Source organism: Lepisma saccharinum, chromosome 29, assembly GCF_977018435.1.
Source record: "Lepisma saccharinum chromosome 29, izLepSacc3.1, whole genome shotgun sequence".
In the NCBI taxonomy this organism is placed as follows: domain Eukaryota; kingdom Metazoa; phylum Arthropoda; class Insecta; order Zygentoma; family Lepismatidae; genus Lepisma; species Lepisma saccharinum.
The window spans coordinates 9,500,071-9,513,324 of record NC_139257.1 but is presented as its reverse complement, the minus strand read 5'-3'; the positions used below and the strand labels follow the sequence as shown (position 1 = coordinate 9,513,324).

At 41.2% G+C, this 13,254-nt stretch overlaps 1 protein-coding gene across 1 annotated transcript; it reads left to right on the top strand.

Annotated features, from left to right (window-relative positions):
* Positions 1–7,836: 7,836 nt before the first annotated feature.
* Positions 7,837–10,014, top strand: LOC145981194 (uncharacterized). Its single transcript, XM_083114316.1, has one exon. It carries the CDS (start codon positions 7,837–7,839, stop codon positions 10,012–10,014), a length of 2,178 nt encoding a protein of 725 aa, XP_082970442.1.
* The last annotated feature ends 3,240 nt before the right edge of the window (positions 10,015–13,254 follow it).

Here is a 13,254-nt window from a genome sequence, read left to right as displayed (position 1 = left end):
AGGTGTGGTACAAAATTGACAGCGGAGCATTTGATCTCCGGTACCCACAAATTTGCCAGTAGCGCATTTGACATACGTGATATAATAAATAGTGGTTAATAGTGCAACACAATTTCTACCTGTGCATTTTGGGCATTTTGATCTGGGGTGACCATTAGCCTTGTTATAACTTGTGCTGGTGGGACATTGAATATTTTTTTTTACTTTTCTCCTCCCATTTGCATTTGTACCCCCTCACTTCCCTTTTTTTTAACAATAAATCATTTCTTTTTCTTTTCTCACTCTGGCCCCCCCCCCTTATTTATATTTTGATAGATTGGACAGATTGGTTATATTTTCCCCTTGTACACATACATCTTTATATTGTTGTTTTGTGCTTGGGTCTTTACCTTTTCTTTCAGCGAAATGACATCTGCCATACCTTTTCCATATACGCCGCCACATTTACCTCCACCATCACCCTCAACTTTGGATTTTGTACGTGGCTTGGTTTTACCCCAGCCTCCTACCCCCGTGCAAGATTTGGCGCGCGTTAGTGCCATCAATTTCCTTTTTAAGGACTTGCCAACATTGCATGGCCGCGATATACATAACTTGTTTATCTTTTTGTTTACCTTACATAAAATCATTTGTTTGGATTTGATGGAAGTCGAATCCATTTTGTTATTGGCCTTACAATATACATTGTCCCCTCTTACAGAAATTTGGCTGGAAGGCCTTTTGCAGAAACTGCCCTGGCACTTGTTCACCGTAATGATCTGGAATCGTTTAGTTCCACATTCTGTCTTACTACCTTTTCAGATCGATGTCCTTCATAGGGTACAACAACCGGATGAAAGTTTGTACTCCTACGTTCGGGATATCTATGATGCTAGCCAAGTATTCCCCATTGAATGGTCTGAGTCACAGTTAATTGATACCATTATCGAGGGTATCGGCTTTCCAGCTCGCTCGCTACTCTTGGGACGCTCTCGTCCCCAGACCATTCGGGATTTGTTTCTTTTGGCGCAAAATATATGGCAACCCGAATTAAAATGGAATTCGCAGCGAGGTCCGGAGACACAGGGTATACAACACAAAGTCCCGGTGCAGCCGTTGTTGACAGATAGTTCCTTCGCTTGTGGTGATCCGCCCATTGAACCGATTTCTGCTTATTCATGTATGCCCGCGGTAGAAATTTCACCGCAGGCTGAACGAAAGACACATGTTCAAGATGACAGTGGTGCCCCTGTTAGGGACATTTCTCCTACCGTGCTTCATACGGAATATCCGTTTTTGTTTGAGGGCCATCCGACGCCCACAATTCGAGTTCTTATAAATCAACAACCGGTTTTTGCATTACTCGATACAGCCGCATCGGTGTCCTTAATTTCTTTTTCCTTTTTGAATACACTTAAAGATTCCTCCCCTCTTCTTACTGATCACTCTATAGAATTGCGCGATGTGACTAATCATCCATTTTCATTATCGGCTTATAGTCATTTGACTTTACGTCTTGATCGTCTATCTTGGAAGTGGCGCTTTTGGGTATCAGAAACCCTTCCTTTTCCTTTAATATTGGGTACCGATTTCTTGATGCACACAGGAGCTATCCTTTCCTTTGAAAAGAAGCTTTTGTCTTTCCCTTTTCATATTGATGGCATTCAAATGTCTTTTTCTTTATCACCCCCAGTAAATGTTCTTGATGTATCTTTCCCTTCACCGAATGCATCTTCAGAAGTTAATTATCAATCAGATGAAGATTTACAGTTTCCTGTATCCTCAAATAGTTCAACTTTACAATCCTTGTTTTGTCAGTTTCAGGATGTGGTAACAGACAAGGTGGGTTCTTGTACTTTAGATCCCGTTTCGATACCTGTGGTGTCGGACATTCCCTTTCGATCCAAACCGTTTCAACTAAATCCTGTCCAAACTGAAATTTTGAGAAAACAGATTGAGGATCTACAGGCACAACAAATCATAGAGCCGTGCCGGTCACCTTACTCTAGCCCTGCCTTCCTTGTACCAAAGAAGAACGGTACCCACCGTTTGGTATGTTCTTATAAAAATCTTAATCGCCTCATAGCCTATGATCAATTTCCACAACCACGTATTGATCTTTTGTTTCAGCATCTACAATCGGCAGCAGTATTTTCTTGCTTGGATCTATGCCAATCGTTCCATCAAATACGATTGGATGATAAAAAGTAAAGACTTAACGGCTTTTGTTACGTCGTTTGGACAATATAGATATACTCGTGTTCCATTTGGTATCAACTTGGGGACTCAAATACTATCAAGGGCACTGGATGAAATCCTGGGAAAATTCAAATACAAGTTTCTTATGACATACGCCGATGATTTGCTGATATATTCACCCGATATGCCGTCCCATTTGCAACATATAAAAGAGGTTCTTCTAGCCTTGCGGCAAGCTGGTCTTACCATAAATCCTCAAAAATCTACTTGGATGGCTTCCGAGATAAAATATTTGGGCTATATCATTCGCAAAGGTCAGATGCTTATGGATCCTGATCGGGTTTCCGCTATACAGGATATTCCCCCTCCTAAGAGCCAGAAGGGTGTTTCTCAAGTCATGGGGTTACTTTCATATTTTTCCCGTTTTATACCTCAATTTGCGGAGCGCACATGTTTTCTTACCGATAAACGTAAGAAGGATCTTCCCTTTGTTTGGACTTCGGAAGATCAGATCCGGTTTGATAACCTTAAAGCCGCCTTTATTGAACATACGGTACTAGCATTACCTGATTTCACTCAAGAGTTTGTTTTGCAAACGGATGCTTCAAGTTTGGCCCTTGGCGCCACCTTAAATCAGAGAGACATGGATGGATCCTTACGTCCCATTGCCTTTGCGTCAAGAAAACGCACCAATCTTGAGCGTAAGCAATCCATATACGAAGCAGAGTGCGGCGCCATCGTCTTTGGTTTCAAGAAATTTGAAACTTATTTGACGTCTAAGCACTTCACTCTGCAAACGGATAATCAGGCCTTTGTCGTGGTTACTCAAACATCCAGAACAATTTGGCAAGTTCGGACGTTGGTTGTTGTACCTTTCGCGTTTTTCTTATGATGTGGAACATATTTCGTCAGCTAAAAACCCGGTAGCGGATTGCCTTTCTCGCATGCATTCTCCGGAAGATTTTGCTGTGTCTTCGCTGCCTTTTACCAGCTTGGCCTGCGCTGCTCCGAAGTTTAATATAATTCCCTTCAATAAGTCAGACATTTCAGCCCTCCAGGTCCAGGATCCTGCTCTATCTCCCATCATTGCTCAATTGAAGGACAATTTACAGGTTAAACATTACCGCCTGTACCAAGACCTTTTGATTTGGCAGCCGCCTCGTGCAACCTCTTCCTTGGTTGTTCTTCCCAAGGCTCTGCAACACTTAATTTGTCGCTATTACCATGATACTCCTGTAGGTGGGGCCCATTTAGGCGTTAATAAAACAATAAAGAAAATTGCATCGCTCTTTTGGTGGCCAAATTATCTTTCTGATATCCGTCTGTACGTGCGCTCTTGTGACATTTGCCAGAGGGCTAAAATAGCTGTACGCAAGCCTCCGGGCCTTCTTTCTTCGGAGGTTATTCGCCATCCCTGGAGACGTCTATATATTGACCTAGTCGGTCCTTTGGTTCGCTCGACTAAAGGTAATGTGTACATTTTGGTCGTGGTGGATGCTTTTTCAAAGTGGGTCTCATTGTATCCGCTTCGATCGGCCACGTCCCATCATATTATTGATAAGCTACGAACTTTATTTTTGTCCTTTGGTGCTCCTTGTGAGTTGGTATCTGACAACGCCTCCTACTTCCGTTCACATTTATTTAATAATTTCTTGTTTGAATCTAATATTAGACATATATATACCAGTGCATACTATCCAAATCCCTCTCTGGCAGAGAGATTTATTAGAAACCTTAAGGCTTCCTTGATTTGCTACCATTCCCAAGATCATACTAAATGGGATGTTCATTTAGGTAGCATTGCCTTTGCATTTAATACTGCACAACATGACAGTACTCATACTACTCCCTCCAAACTCATTTTTGGTCGTGAAATAGATGGACCCATGAATTTTTTTTTGGGAACTGCAAATGGATAATGAACTGGCTGCTCCTCCTTCGCCGGAACGAGCTCATCGATGGGGTGAGGCGTACCAACATTTGTTAAAATCTTGGCATTCTCGCCAACGTAGATATGACCTATCTAGATCCCAGGTTTCATATAAGCCAGGTGATATGGTACTTTGTCGTACCTTCCCTCATAGCAATGCTTTACAACGCATTTCTTCGAAACTTCAAGAGCGTTGGTCGGGTCCAGCCCAGGTTTACAAAATGCTGGGTCCTGTGACTGCCTTCTTGGTTGATCCCGACACTCAGCAGATAGTTAGAAAGGCTCATGTGTCACACATTAAACCATATATTACCCGCGACTTGGAGGTTGTTACCCAAATAGAGGATTTGGCAACTTCGGACATAGCTCAGCAACTTCAGTCCTCTCCAGCCACTTGTTAATGACTCTTAAGCTTAATTATGCTTAGTCTATGACATTTACTTTTACAGAACCTTCCTTGTAAGTGTTATTGGATATAAGTGTATCTATATATATATAAATGTATATACCTTTTTGGTTAGTAATATTGCTGACCTATATATATATATCTATGTGTCTTGTATAACCTTTGATATTGAATTAAGAGTGTTATTATTATTTTGTGTGTATTCTATGTATGAGAGAAAGTCATGCTCTCTTGAATGAAATTTGTTTACTTTGTTATGACCTATGGTAACTCCTAATTCTCCGTACTGTTGTAATAATGCTATCTCCTTGTTCCTTCTAGTAGTACCCTTCTCCTCAACTTTCCTATTTCTTCCTTCTTCTTTCATTCTTTATCTCGATTTTGATTGCGTTCCCTTTTTCTTTCTATGTTTTTTGCTCGACGAGGATACGTGTGTGCTACCTGAAACTATTAATGGAACCGCCAACCTTCTACATCGTCATGGTTACGAGTTTTTTCCTTCCATCTTCAAATGCACTATACCATTACATCACGACGTCGTCAAAAGAGGGTGGGACGATGGTACTTGCAACTGGATTTTGAAGTCGCCGTCAGCACGAGGAAAACGCATCATGGTGCTCCATGCTGGGAGCAGTGAGGGGTGGGTCCCAAATTGTTTGTATCTTTCAGCTAAGAACATTGGAGATTGTAAAGCTGATAGTCACGACCAAATGACCGGACCATTGTTTGAAAATTGGTTTACCAATAATCTGCTGCCAAATTTGCCAAGTGATAAGAAGTGGGTACCCGTATTTCCATACGTGCACACTAGTATCAATATATACATATATCATCTTCCACATTTATTATTATTATCGAACTTTCAGCACGACTCCAAATCTCCGTCAGTTTCAGAGAAGCCAAGCAAAGGTCATTTGCCTTGCCCACAAAAGGCGACGGCTATATTTACGCTTTCTCTCCCAGAAGCCCCTTTGTCTCCCCAACGTGAAATATTTCCATTCTTCCCTGCAACCAACCCCCTCCTCCTCTCCAGCCAATAGAAAGTGGACATGGACAAAAGCCCCTAACCCAACGGTGAATTTTGGCGGTTCAGTGTGCGTCTATAAGCTAGACAGAAGAGTCGGTGTTGAGAATTCAAGTGACAAGTGTGTGTCTAGAACTTGTGCCGGAGGATCTGTTGTCGAGAAGCTGCGATAGAAGTGTTGAGGATTTGCCTTAACAAGTCTTTGTCGAGAGGTTGCGGTGAGAGTCCGTGTAAAAATTGTTATACTGAACATCCTGTGTCTAGAAGCCAGTGTCCGTCAATGCTGAGAGCATAGCATTTAACCCTTGATTTACGATGAACGGTATAGTTTTCGTCACAAGATAAACTATTATATATGTAACTGGTCAGCGTACAGAAGACAGATGTGGACTGTGACGTGTACTTCCGCGGCCTGATATATATGTAGGAATCGTCACCGGAGATCAGTGTGATTGACACCACGGACAGTTGGGACAACCAGGCTCCCTAAGGACAGACAATGGAGACATCAATACACAGCGCCAGGACATCGGTGTAAGTGTGACCGGAATTGAAATTAAGGTGTGGACTTGCAATTCTCATATCATGTAGAGATTCTTAACATAATACATATTCATATATCATAGTCCATCAATCAAATCGCTATAATTTCATATGCAACCCCATCTTTTTCCCCAATCTCAATAGTATTTTTCTATTGTTTATGTGCACCGTGCAGGTACAGCCGGGCATCGAACCCTGGACGGCTTGGTCCCCAACCGCCTATTGTTCGGCTTCAACCAAGCAGCCCAGGGGGGAAAGAGCTAGCCTGTACGGCCACAAGTGTATCATAATTTGCGATAATGCAAGTTATCACTCGAGGCTGCTAGTGAAAATCCCAACTATGAAGACAAAACTGCAGGATATTATTTCCTTCATGGAGAGGCACGACATTCCAGTACCGAAACCTGTTCCTATAAAATTCCCTTTATTAGAAACAATTAAATCGGCAAACATTACTAAAAAGTACGTAGTGGATGAGCTTGCAGCCTCACGTGGACATGAAGTGTTGTGCATGTTTAATCACATAGAACTGGAGTGGGCCAAGTTAAAATCACATGTGAGGAAAAACAATGTATCTCCTACTCTAAGTGCCAGTGTATGCCAGCTGTTGCGTGATGGGACAGAGACAATTGATTCTCAGCTTTGGTTGTCCTGTATTCAACACACCATCAAAATTGAGAGAAAATATATTAACCACGACACGGATAGTAACCAGGAGAGATTCGTGATTCACGTGGGAGACAGCGATGACGATGACGATGAGTGAAGGTAAGTTAACTATATATGTATATTCTGAATAATATATTTTTCGAGTAGGAAAGTTAGGGGTATTCAGTGTAAATATGAGGAATTATAATATGCCTCTTTCCTACCTTTATTAATATTGTCCTTTTTAATCTTTATCTATATTTATTTTCTCTTTACATATTCTTTAATTTGTTTGTTTCTCTCTTTTTCTTTACCCTTTCCTTCAATTTGGCAATATCGCTTTCCTACTCCAGTTTCTTCAAGAGAAAACCTCCAGCTTGGGTGTTTCTTTTAACAAAGAGCACCGCTCCCTTTGTTAACCGCTGGGGATATAATGAACGGGCGGATGGCTTCCGAGTGCATACAACACGAAAGGCATGTTTACAATTGAAAAAGCTAAAATATTCTTCCATACGTGTATAGTAAACGTTGTAAAGTATGTATTTAATCAGCGCCGTTCTTCTCCACCTAAAACCATTTAATACGAAGCGATATTCCTCTCGGTTGAATAGTTATCGTATTTTAAAAGTGTGAAGTGATACGTTGTTTACATCTCGCGCGGCCGCCATTATGGGAACGAAAGACTATCGACAAGTACGGTATAACAAGTACCGTGTGAGGCGAAAACTAGCAAATGGGTAGCCAGTCCAGCGTCAACTAGAGCATTCTAACTAGAAATCCAGTTCCGTGTGATAGGGGCTTAAGTCTACCTACAGCACCAGTACCTTCCTGGAAATGCTACAAACAGCGGCCGAAACAAGAAAAGTGTTTCTTGTTGGATGACGGGCGCGAACATGGTCCTCCTTGTGCCGGATGTTGGCAGCGATCAGCATTCGTGGTGTTGTGTTGAACTGTTGTGTTAGCGTGCATTCGTGAACTGTGAATAAATACATTGACATACGGTTTGCTACGTGTAACCAATTTCAGTGCACCTTTTGTAGTGCCAGGAAGTGTTTCGTGCGTGCATTGTAGTTTGGACAACAACAATCCGTGCGCGACTCAATAAACATGGAAGCCATATCGGCAGCAAAGACTGTGCTCAAGCGAGAAGTTACTCGCCTTGAGAATAAAGTGAACGCGGGTTTATTGGACAATGTGACAATCGCGTTATCGGTAAACAAAGCCAAACAATTAACGGACGATTGTAAACAGTTATTATTTGACCTGACTAGTGCGTTTGATGATGCAACTTTTGAGAGTTATGACGGCGAAATCGGTTGTATTCAAGACCGTTTGGATGCGACCATGTGCAGGCTTTGTTCGTTGCAGAAGCAACAGACTCAAGCTAGGGTGACGTCATCGACAGAAGCACGAACAAGTGAAGTGCGTCTCCCGAAGCTCACGCTGCCTGTGTTCACGGGACAATTACAAGAGTGGCTTTCTTTCCGTGATTTGTTTATCGCGTCGGTGGACAAAAACAAACAGTTATCCAGTGCGCAAAAGCTACAGCATTTGAAAGCTTCGTTAAAGGGGCAACCTACATTGCTTATCCAGTCCATGTCGGTGACTGATGATAACTATGCAGAGGCGTGGAACATTCTAAATTCGCGTTATCAAAACAAACGGGAAATTGTTATGGACACAATCAAGCGTTTAGTCGCGCAACCCGAAGTTCAACGTGAATCCGCAGCAGCCTTACGTAGCCTACTAGACACAACTACCGAGTGTATTCGCGTGTTGAAAGTGATGGACATTCCCATAGAACATTGGGATCCTATCCTAGTATTTCATGTGACAGAAAAAATGGACAGTGATACTAGACAACAATGGGAACTTTCAGTAAAGAAAACCGAGTTGCCTACGTTTCAGGAATTGAGTGACTTTCTTGATCAGCGTTCTCGTGCATTATCAGCTTCAAATCTCAGTGCTCCTAGATTGAAGCAGTCGGCTCACAATAGCTCCCAGTTCAAGGGTGTGTATCATGCAGTGTCGGATGATACCTGTGAAAAATGTAAACTGCATCATGCGCTATACAAGTGCAAAGACTTCAAAAGCCTTTCGGTAATGGACAGAATGAGATTTGTTAGAGAAAAGGGTTTGTGTTATAATTGCATTCAAAGTCATCATAGGGCATCAGTATGTGACTCAGGGGCGTGCCGCGTTTGCAATAAAAAGCATCATACATTTTTACACTATTATAAGCAGAGTGACTCTAGTGAAACAACAACTTCCCCCCAAGAAGTTTCTTCTCATGTGGCTGGAGAAGGAGACAAGGGACTAAAGCCAGTGTTGCTATCCACTGCAGTTGTGTATGTGCTGGGAAGATATGGTGTTTATCAACCAGTTCGTGCGCTCCTGGACTGTGCCTCAGAGACTTCCTTTGTGACCTCACGATTTGTGCAAACATTAGGCTTATGTCAGCATAAGGCAGACATCACTGTGAATGGGATTACAGCAACGGGTGTAGGTGTAGGGAGTGCAGTAGTGGATCTACAATTCCAACCCAGTAGCAGAAGGAAAACATTCACCACAAGGGCAATCGTACTTCCTAAAATAACAGGAAACATTCCCAGGGAACCTTTACCAGACTTCAGGAAGTGGACACATATTCAAGGACTGAAGTTGGCAGATCCAAGATTTTATGAGATGGAACCGGTGGACATTTTACTTGGATCAGATTTGTTTCCTTTTCTTATGCAAAGTGGCAAACGTGTTGGGCCAAAGGGAACACCTACTGCACTTCGTACTGTTCTTGGTTGGATTCTTTGTGGCAGTGTGGACTTTCCCAAGGTAAGGGCAGTAGCATCATTTCATGCATCTTGTAGTCTTGAAAGTGCACTTCGCCAGTTCTGGGAGGTAGAGGAGGTCCCAAGGCAAATGCATCTGACATTAGAGGAGATACAATGTGAAGAGCACTTTTCGGTGACTCATGTTCGAGAAAACAATAAGTTCAGTGTGAGCCTTCCATTCAAGGAAGACAGTCCTCCCTTGGGATATTCTCGTGACACAGCTGTGGCGAGATTACAGCAAATGGAACGGAAGTTTGCAAGGTCTCCTGTTTTTCATCAGAAGTACTCAGAATTCATGCATGAATATTTAGACTTGGGACATATGGAGCCTGTTCCTGCAAGTGAAGTGAAAAAGAAGCCATGTGATAGTTTCTATTTATCGCATCATGCTGTAATCAATCCAAATTCCACCAGTACACATCTTCGTGTAGTTTTTGATTCCAGTTCAGTGACTTGAACAGGGATTAGTCTCAACGATAAGCTTCAAGTTGGGCCAAAATTGCAAGGTGATATCCTTCCATTGTTACTCAGGTTCAGGAAGCATCAAATTCCTTTGTGTGCAGACATTTCCAAAATGTATAGACAAATATTGATCCATCCATCAGATACAGACTTCCAGCGAATAGTGTGGCGAGACAATCCTAAAGAATTGATAAGGGACTATAGGCTACTCACGGTGACGTATGGGATTTCCAGTGCACCTTATCTTGCAACAAAGTGTCTACAACAATTTGCTATTGATGAAATGAATGCATTTCCATTAGCAGCCCCAGTGTTATTAAATGATTTTTATGTTGACGATTTGGTATCTGGTGCCAGCAATGTGGAAGAAGCTATCGAATTGCAGTCACAATTGATACAGTTACTAGCAAAGGGTGGTTTTGAGTTACGTAAATGGTCCTCTAGTGAGCCACAAGTGTTCACAGCAGTACCTGTAGAGTTGAGAGAAACTAATGTGCCTTTAGATATCCATTGCAGTGAACTTGTAAAAACGTTAGGTCTAAGGTGGCATTCTGGTGCTGACCACTTCACTTTTCTTGTGACTTTACCACCAAAACATCACACATTGACGAAAAGACTATTGTTATCTGACATTGCAAAATTGTTTGATCCTCTTGGTTTCTTATTCCCAACAGTCATACAAGCAAAAATACTTATTCAAGAATTGTGGAAAGAAAAGTTGGGCTGGGATGAGACATTATCCGTGGAAACATGCGAACTGTGGCTACATTTTTGTAGTGAACTTCCTGTACTGCAACAATTACAAATGAAAACGTGCTATTGTATCTGCAAATGCTATAGCTTGTCAATTAGTGGGTTTCTGTGATGTCTCACAACAAGCATACTGTGCGGTAGTGTACCTTCTCTCAGTTTATGTCGATGGTCATGTTGAAGTGAGGTTGGTACGAGCAAAGACTAAGGTGGCTCCAATCAAGCAAATGTCTTTACCAAGGCTAGAACTATCAGCGGCAGTTTTATTGACACGATTGCTCGTAGTAATCTCCAATGCACTATCCTACAAATTGGAAGATGCAAAATCTGAGACATTAATCTTTGCTGATGATGTTAAAATGTATAAAAAAATCGAAAACGCTGATGACTGTACAATATTACATGAAGAGCTGAATAACTTGCTTTAGTGGTGTGAAATTAATAAAGTCGGGTTAAATCTAAAGAAATGTAAACTTGTATCATTAACCCACAACAGACACCCTATTCAACATTCATACACTATTTCTACTGTGTTAGTACAAAGTGAGAATATAGTTACCGACCTAGGGGTCACTTTTGACCATTAACATTCCAATCACATATTGCCCGCATCTTAAGCGAAGCTCACATAAATTTGAGATTTATAATGAGAATGGGTAATCAATTTAGAAAAAAGGAAACATTTCTCTTACTGTATTATACGCTTGTCAGATCTAAACTCGAATATGCTTCTCTTGTTTGGAACCCGCAATTCAAGAAATATATCGAAACATTAGAAAAGCTTCAAAATAAATTTCTGAGATATCTACTATTTAAACTTGTTGGTACATACCCAAAACTCACTCCTAGCAACATATTACGAAAAATCTTTAATATTCCGTCACTCGACGAAAGGAGGCAAAGAAGTCAAATAACTTTTCTCTACAAGCTTATCAATGGTAAAATAGATCAGTGGCGATTTCTCTGGGGTTGTAATTCGTGTGTCAACGGCCAAAGGAAAATTAAATAAAGAAGAAAGTATCTGTACTTTTATAAATTACGATTTTGAGCGTTTTTCTTCAATTGTCAGTCTCGAGCGCCAGGTAGTTTTCGAACTCGGCGCAGAGCGGAGTGGTTGTCAGGCAGGCAGATCGGTTCCGCACTGCCAGGACGTTGGAGAGGAAACACAACGTCTTACCACTGCCAAAACATAGGATGACCGCGCATGCGCACCCTGCCACCCACCAGCATGGTTAGCTTCTCAAGGCGTTGTATTTGTTTCCAACGATTTGGCTTTCATTCGCCGCGCGTTCCGCGTTGTTTTGCTCCTGATTGTTGTGCATTATTTTTTAAACGTGTGGTGTGAAGTGATGTGATTATTTTAAGATAGAGAATAGTGAAAGTGTTGTGCAAAAGTATTTAAATAATTCACTTTCTTTGCTTTCGTATTCAGAGAAGAAACATTGATTGACAATGCTCGACCATGTCCGAATCTCACGATGTCAACATGTGTTAAAGGAAAAAGTGGTGCTGGAAAATATTTTGAGAGACATTTTCGAAAAGAACTCTATGAAATTTCAGACTGGCTTTGCGGGTGTGATGTGGTGAATAAATTTTACTGTTGGACATATTTATTTTTCTAGACTAAAAAAGGTGTTAGGAATTATCAAGGGTATGCGGATTTGAATCATCTCAATACTGCAGTGAGAAAACACAGCGAGTCTGAATTGTATCTTTATAGTTTCTTTAAATTTAGTACTTTTGTTGCCACCCATACTAGAATTGACCTTCTTTTGGATACTCAACGAAAAGCTGAAATAGAGCTACACAATGAAAAAGTAAAAAAGAACAGGGAAATATTAAAGAGGTTGATTAACGCCGTCTGCTATTTAGCAAAGCAAGAACTGCCATTCTGAGGCCATGAGGAAAATGCAGCATCTCTAAATAAGGGAAATTACATGGAATTCCTTATTGCAAGTGCCGAGTTTGATCCCTCATTAAAAGAACATTTATTAAATTCCACAGTTTCTCGCGGTACTTCGGCAGGCATTCAAAATGATTTAATAAATTCAGTTTTGGATGTTCTGAGAGATGAAATCTACAATGAAATTCAAAACACAGACTTTGTGTCTTTCATGGTCGATGAAACATCAGACATTAGCAAAAAATCGCAGATGTCAACAGTGTTACGTTTTTTTTCGGCTTCACAGAAAAAAGTCATTGAAAGATTTCTTGGATTTCATGACATGAGCGCCGATAAAACTGCAGGAGCTCTTTTTAGTCACGTGGCTGAAATAATGGATAAATATAAGTGTGGGGATAAATTAATTGCCCAGACATACGATGGATATTCTGTAATGAGTGGCCATTTGAACGGCCTTCAAAGTAAAGTTTTGGAAAATTATCCGAGAGCTTTTTTTACGCATTGTTATGTTCATATCATGAACTTGGTGCTGCAACAATCGTTAGAATGTAACAAGGAGCTTAAGGTGTTCTCTTGCTGTCT

Coding starts and splice junctions, on each gene's coding strand:
- LOC145981194 (XM_083114316.1), top strand. CDS start 7,837: ATGGAAGCCATATCGGCAGCAAAGACTGTGCTCAAGCGAGAAGTTACT.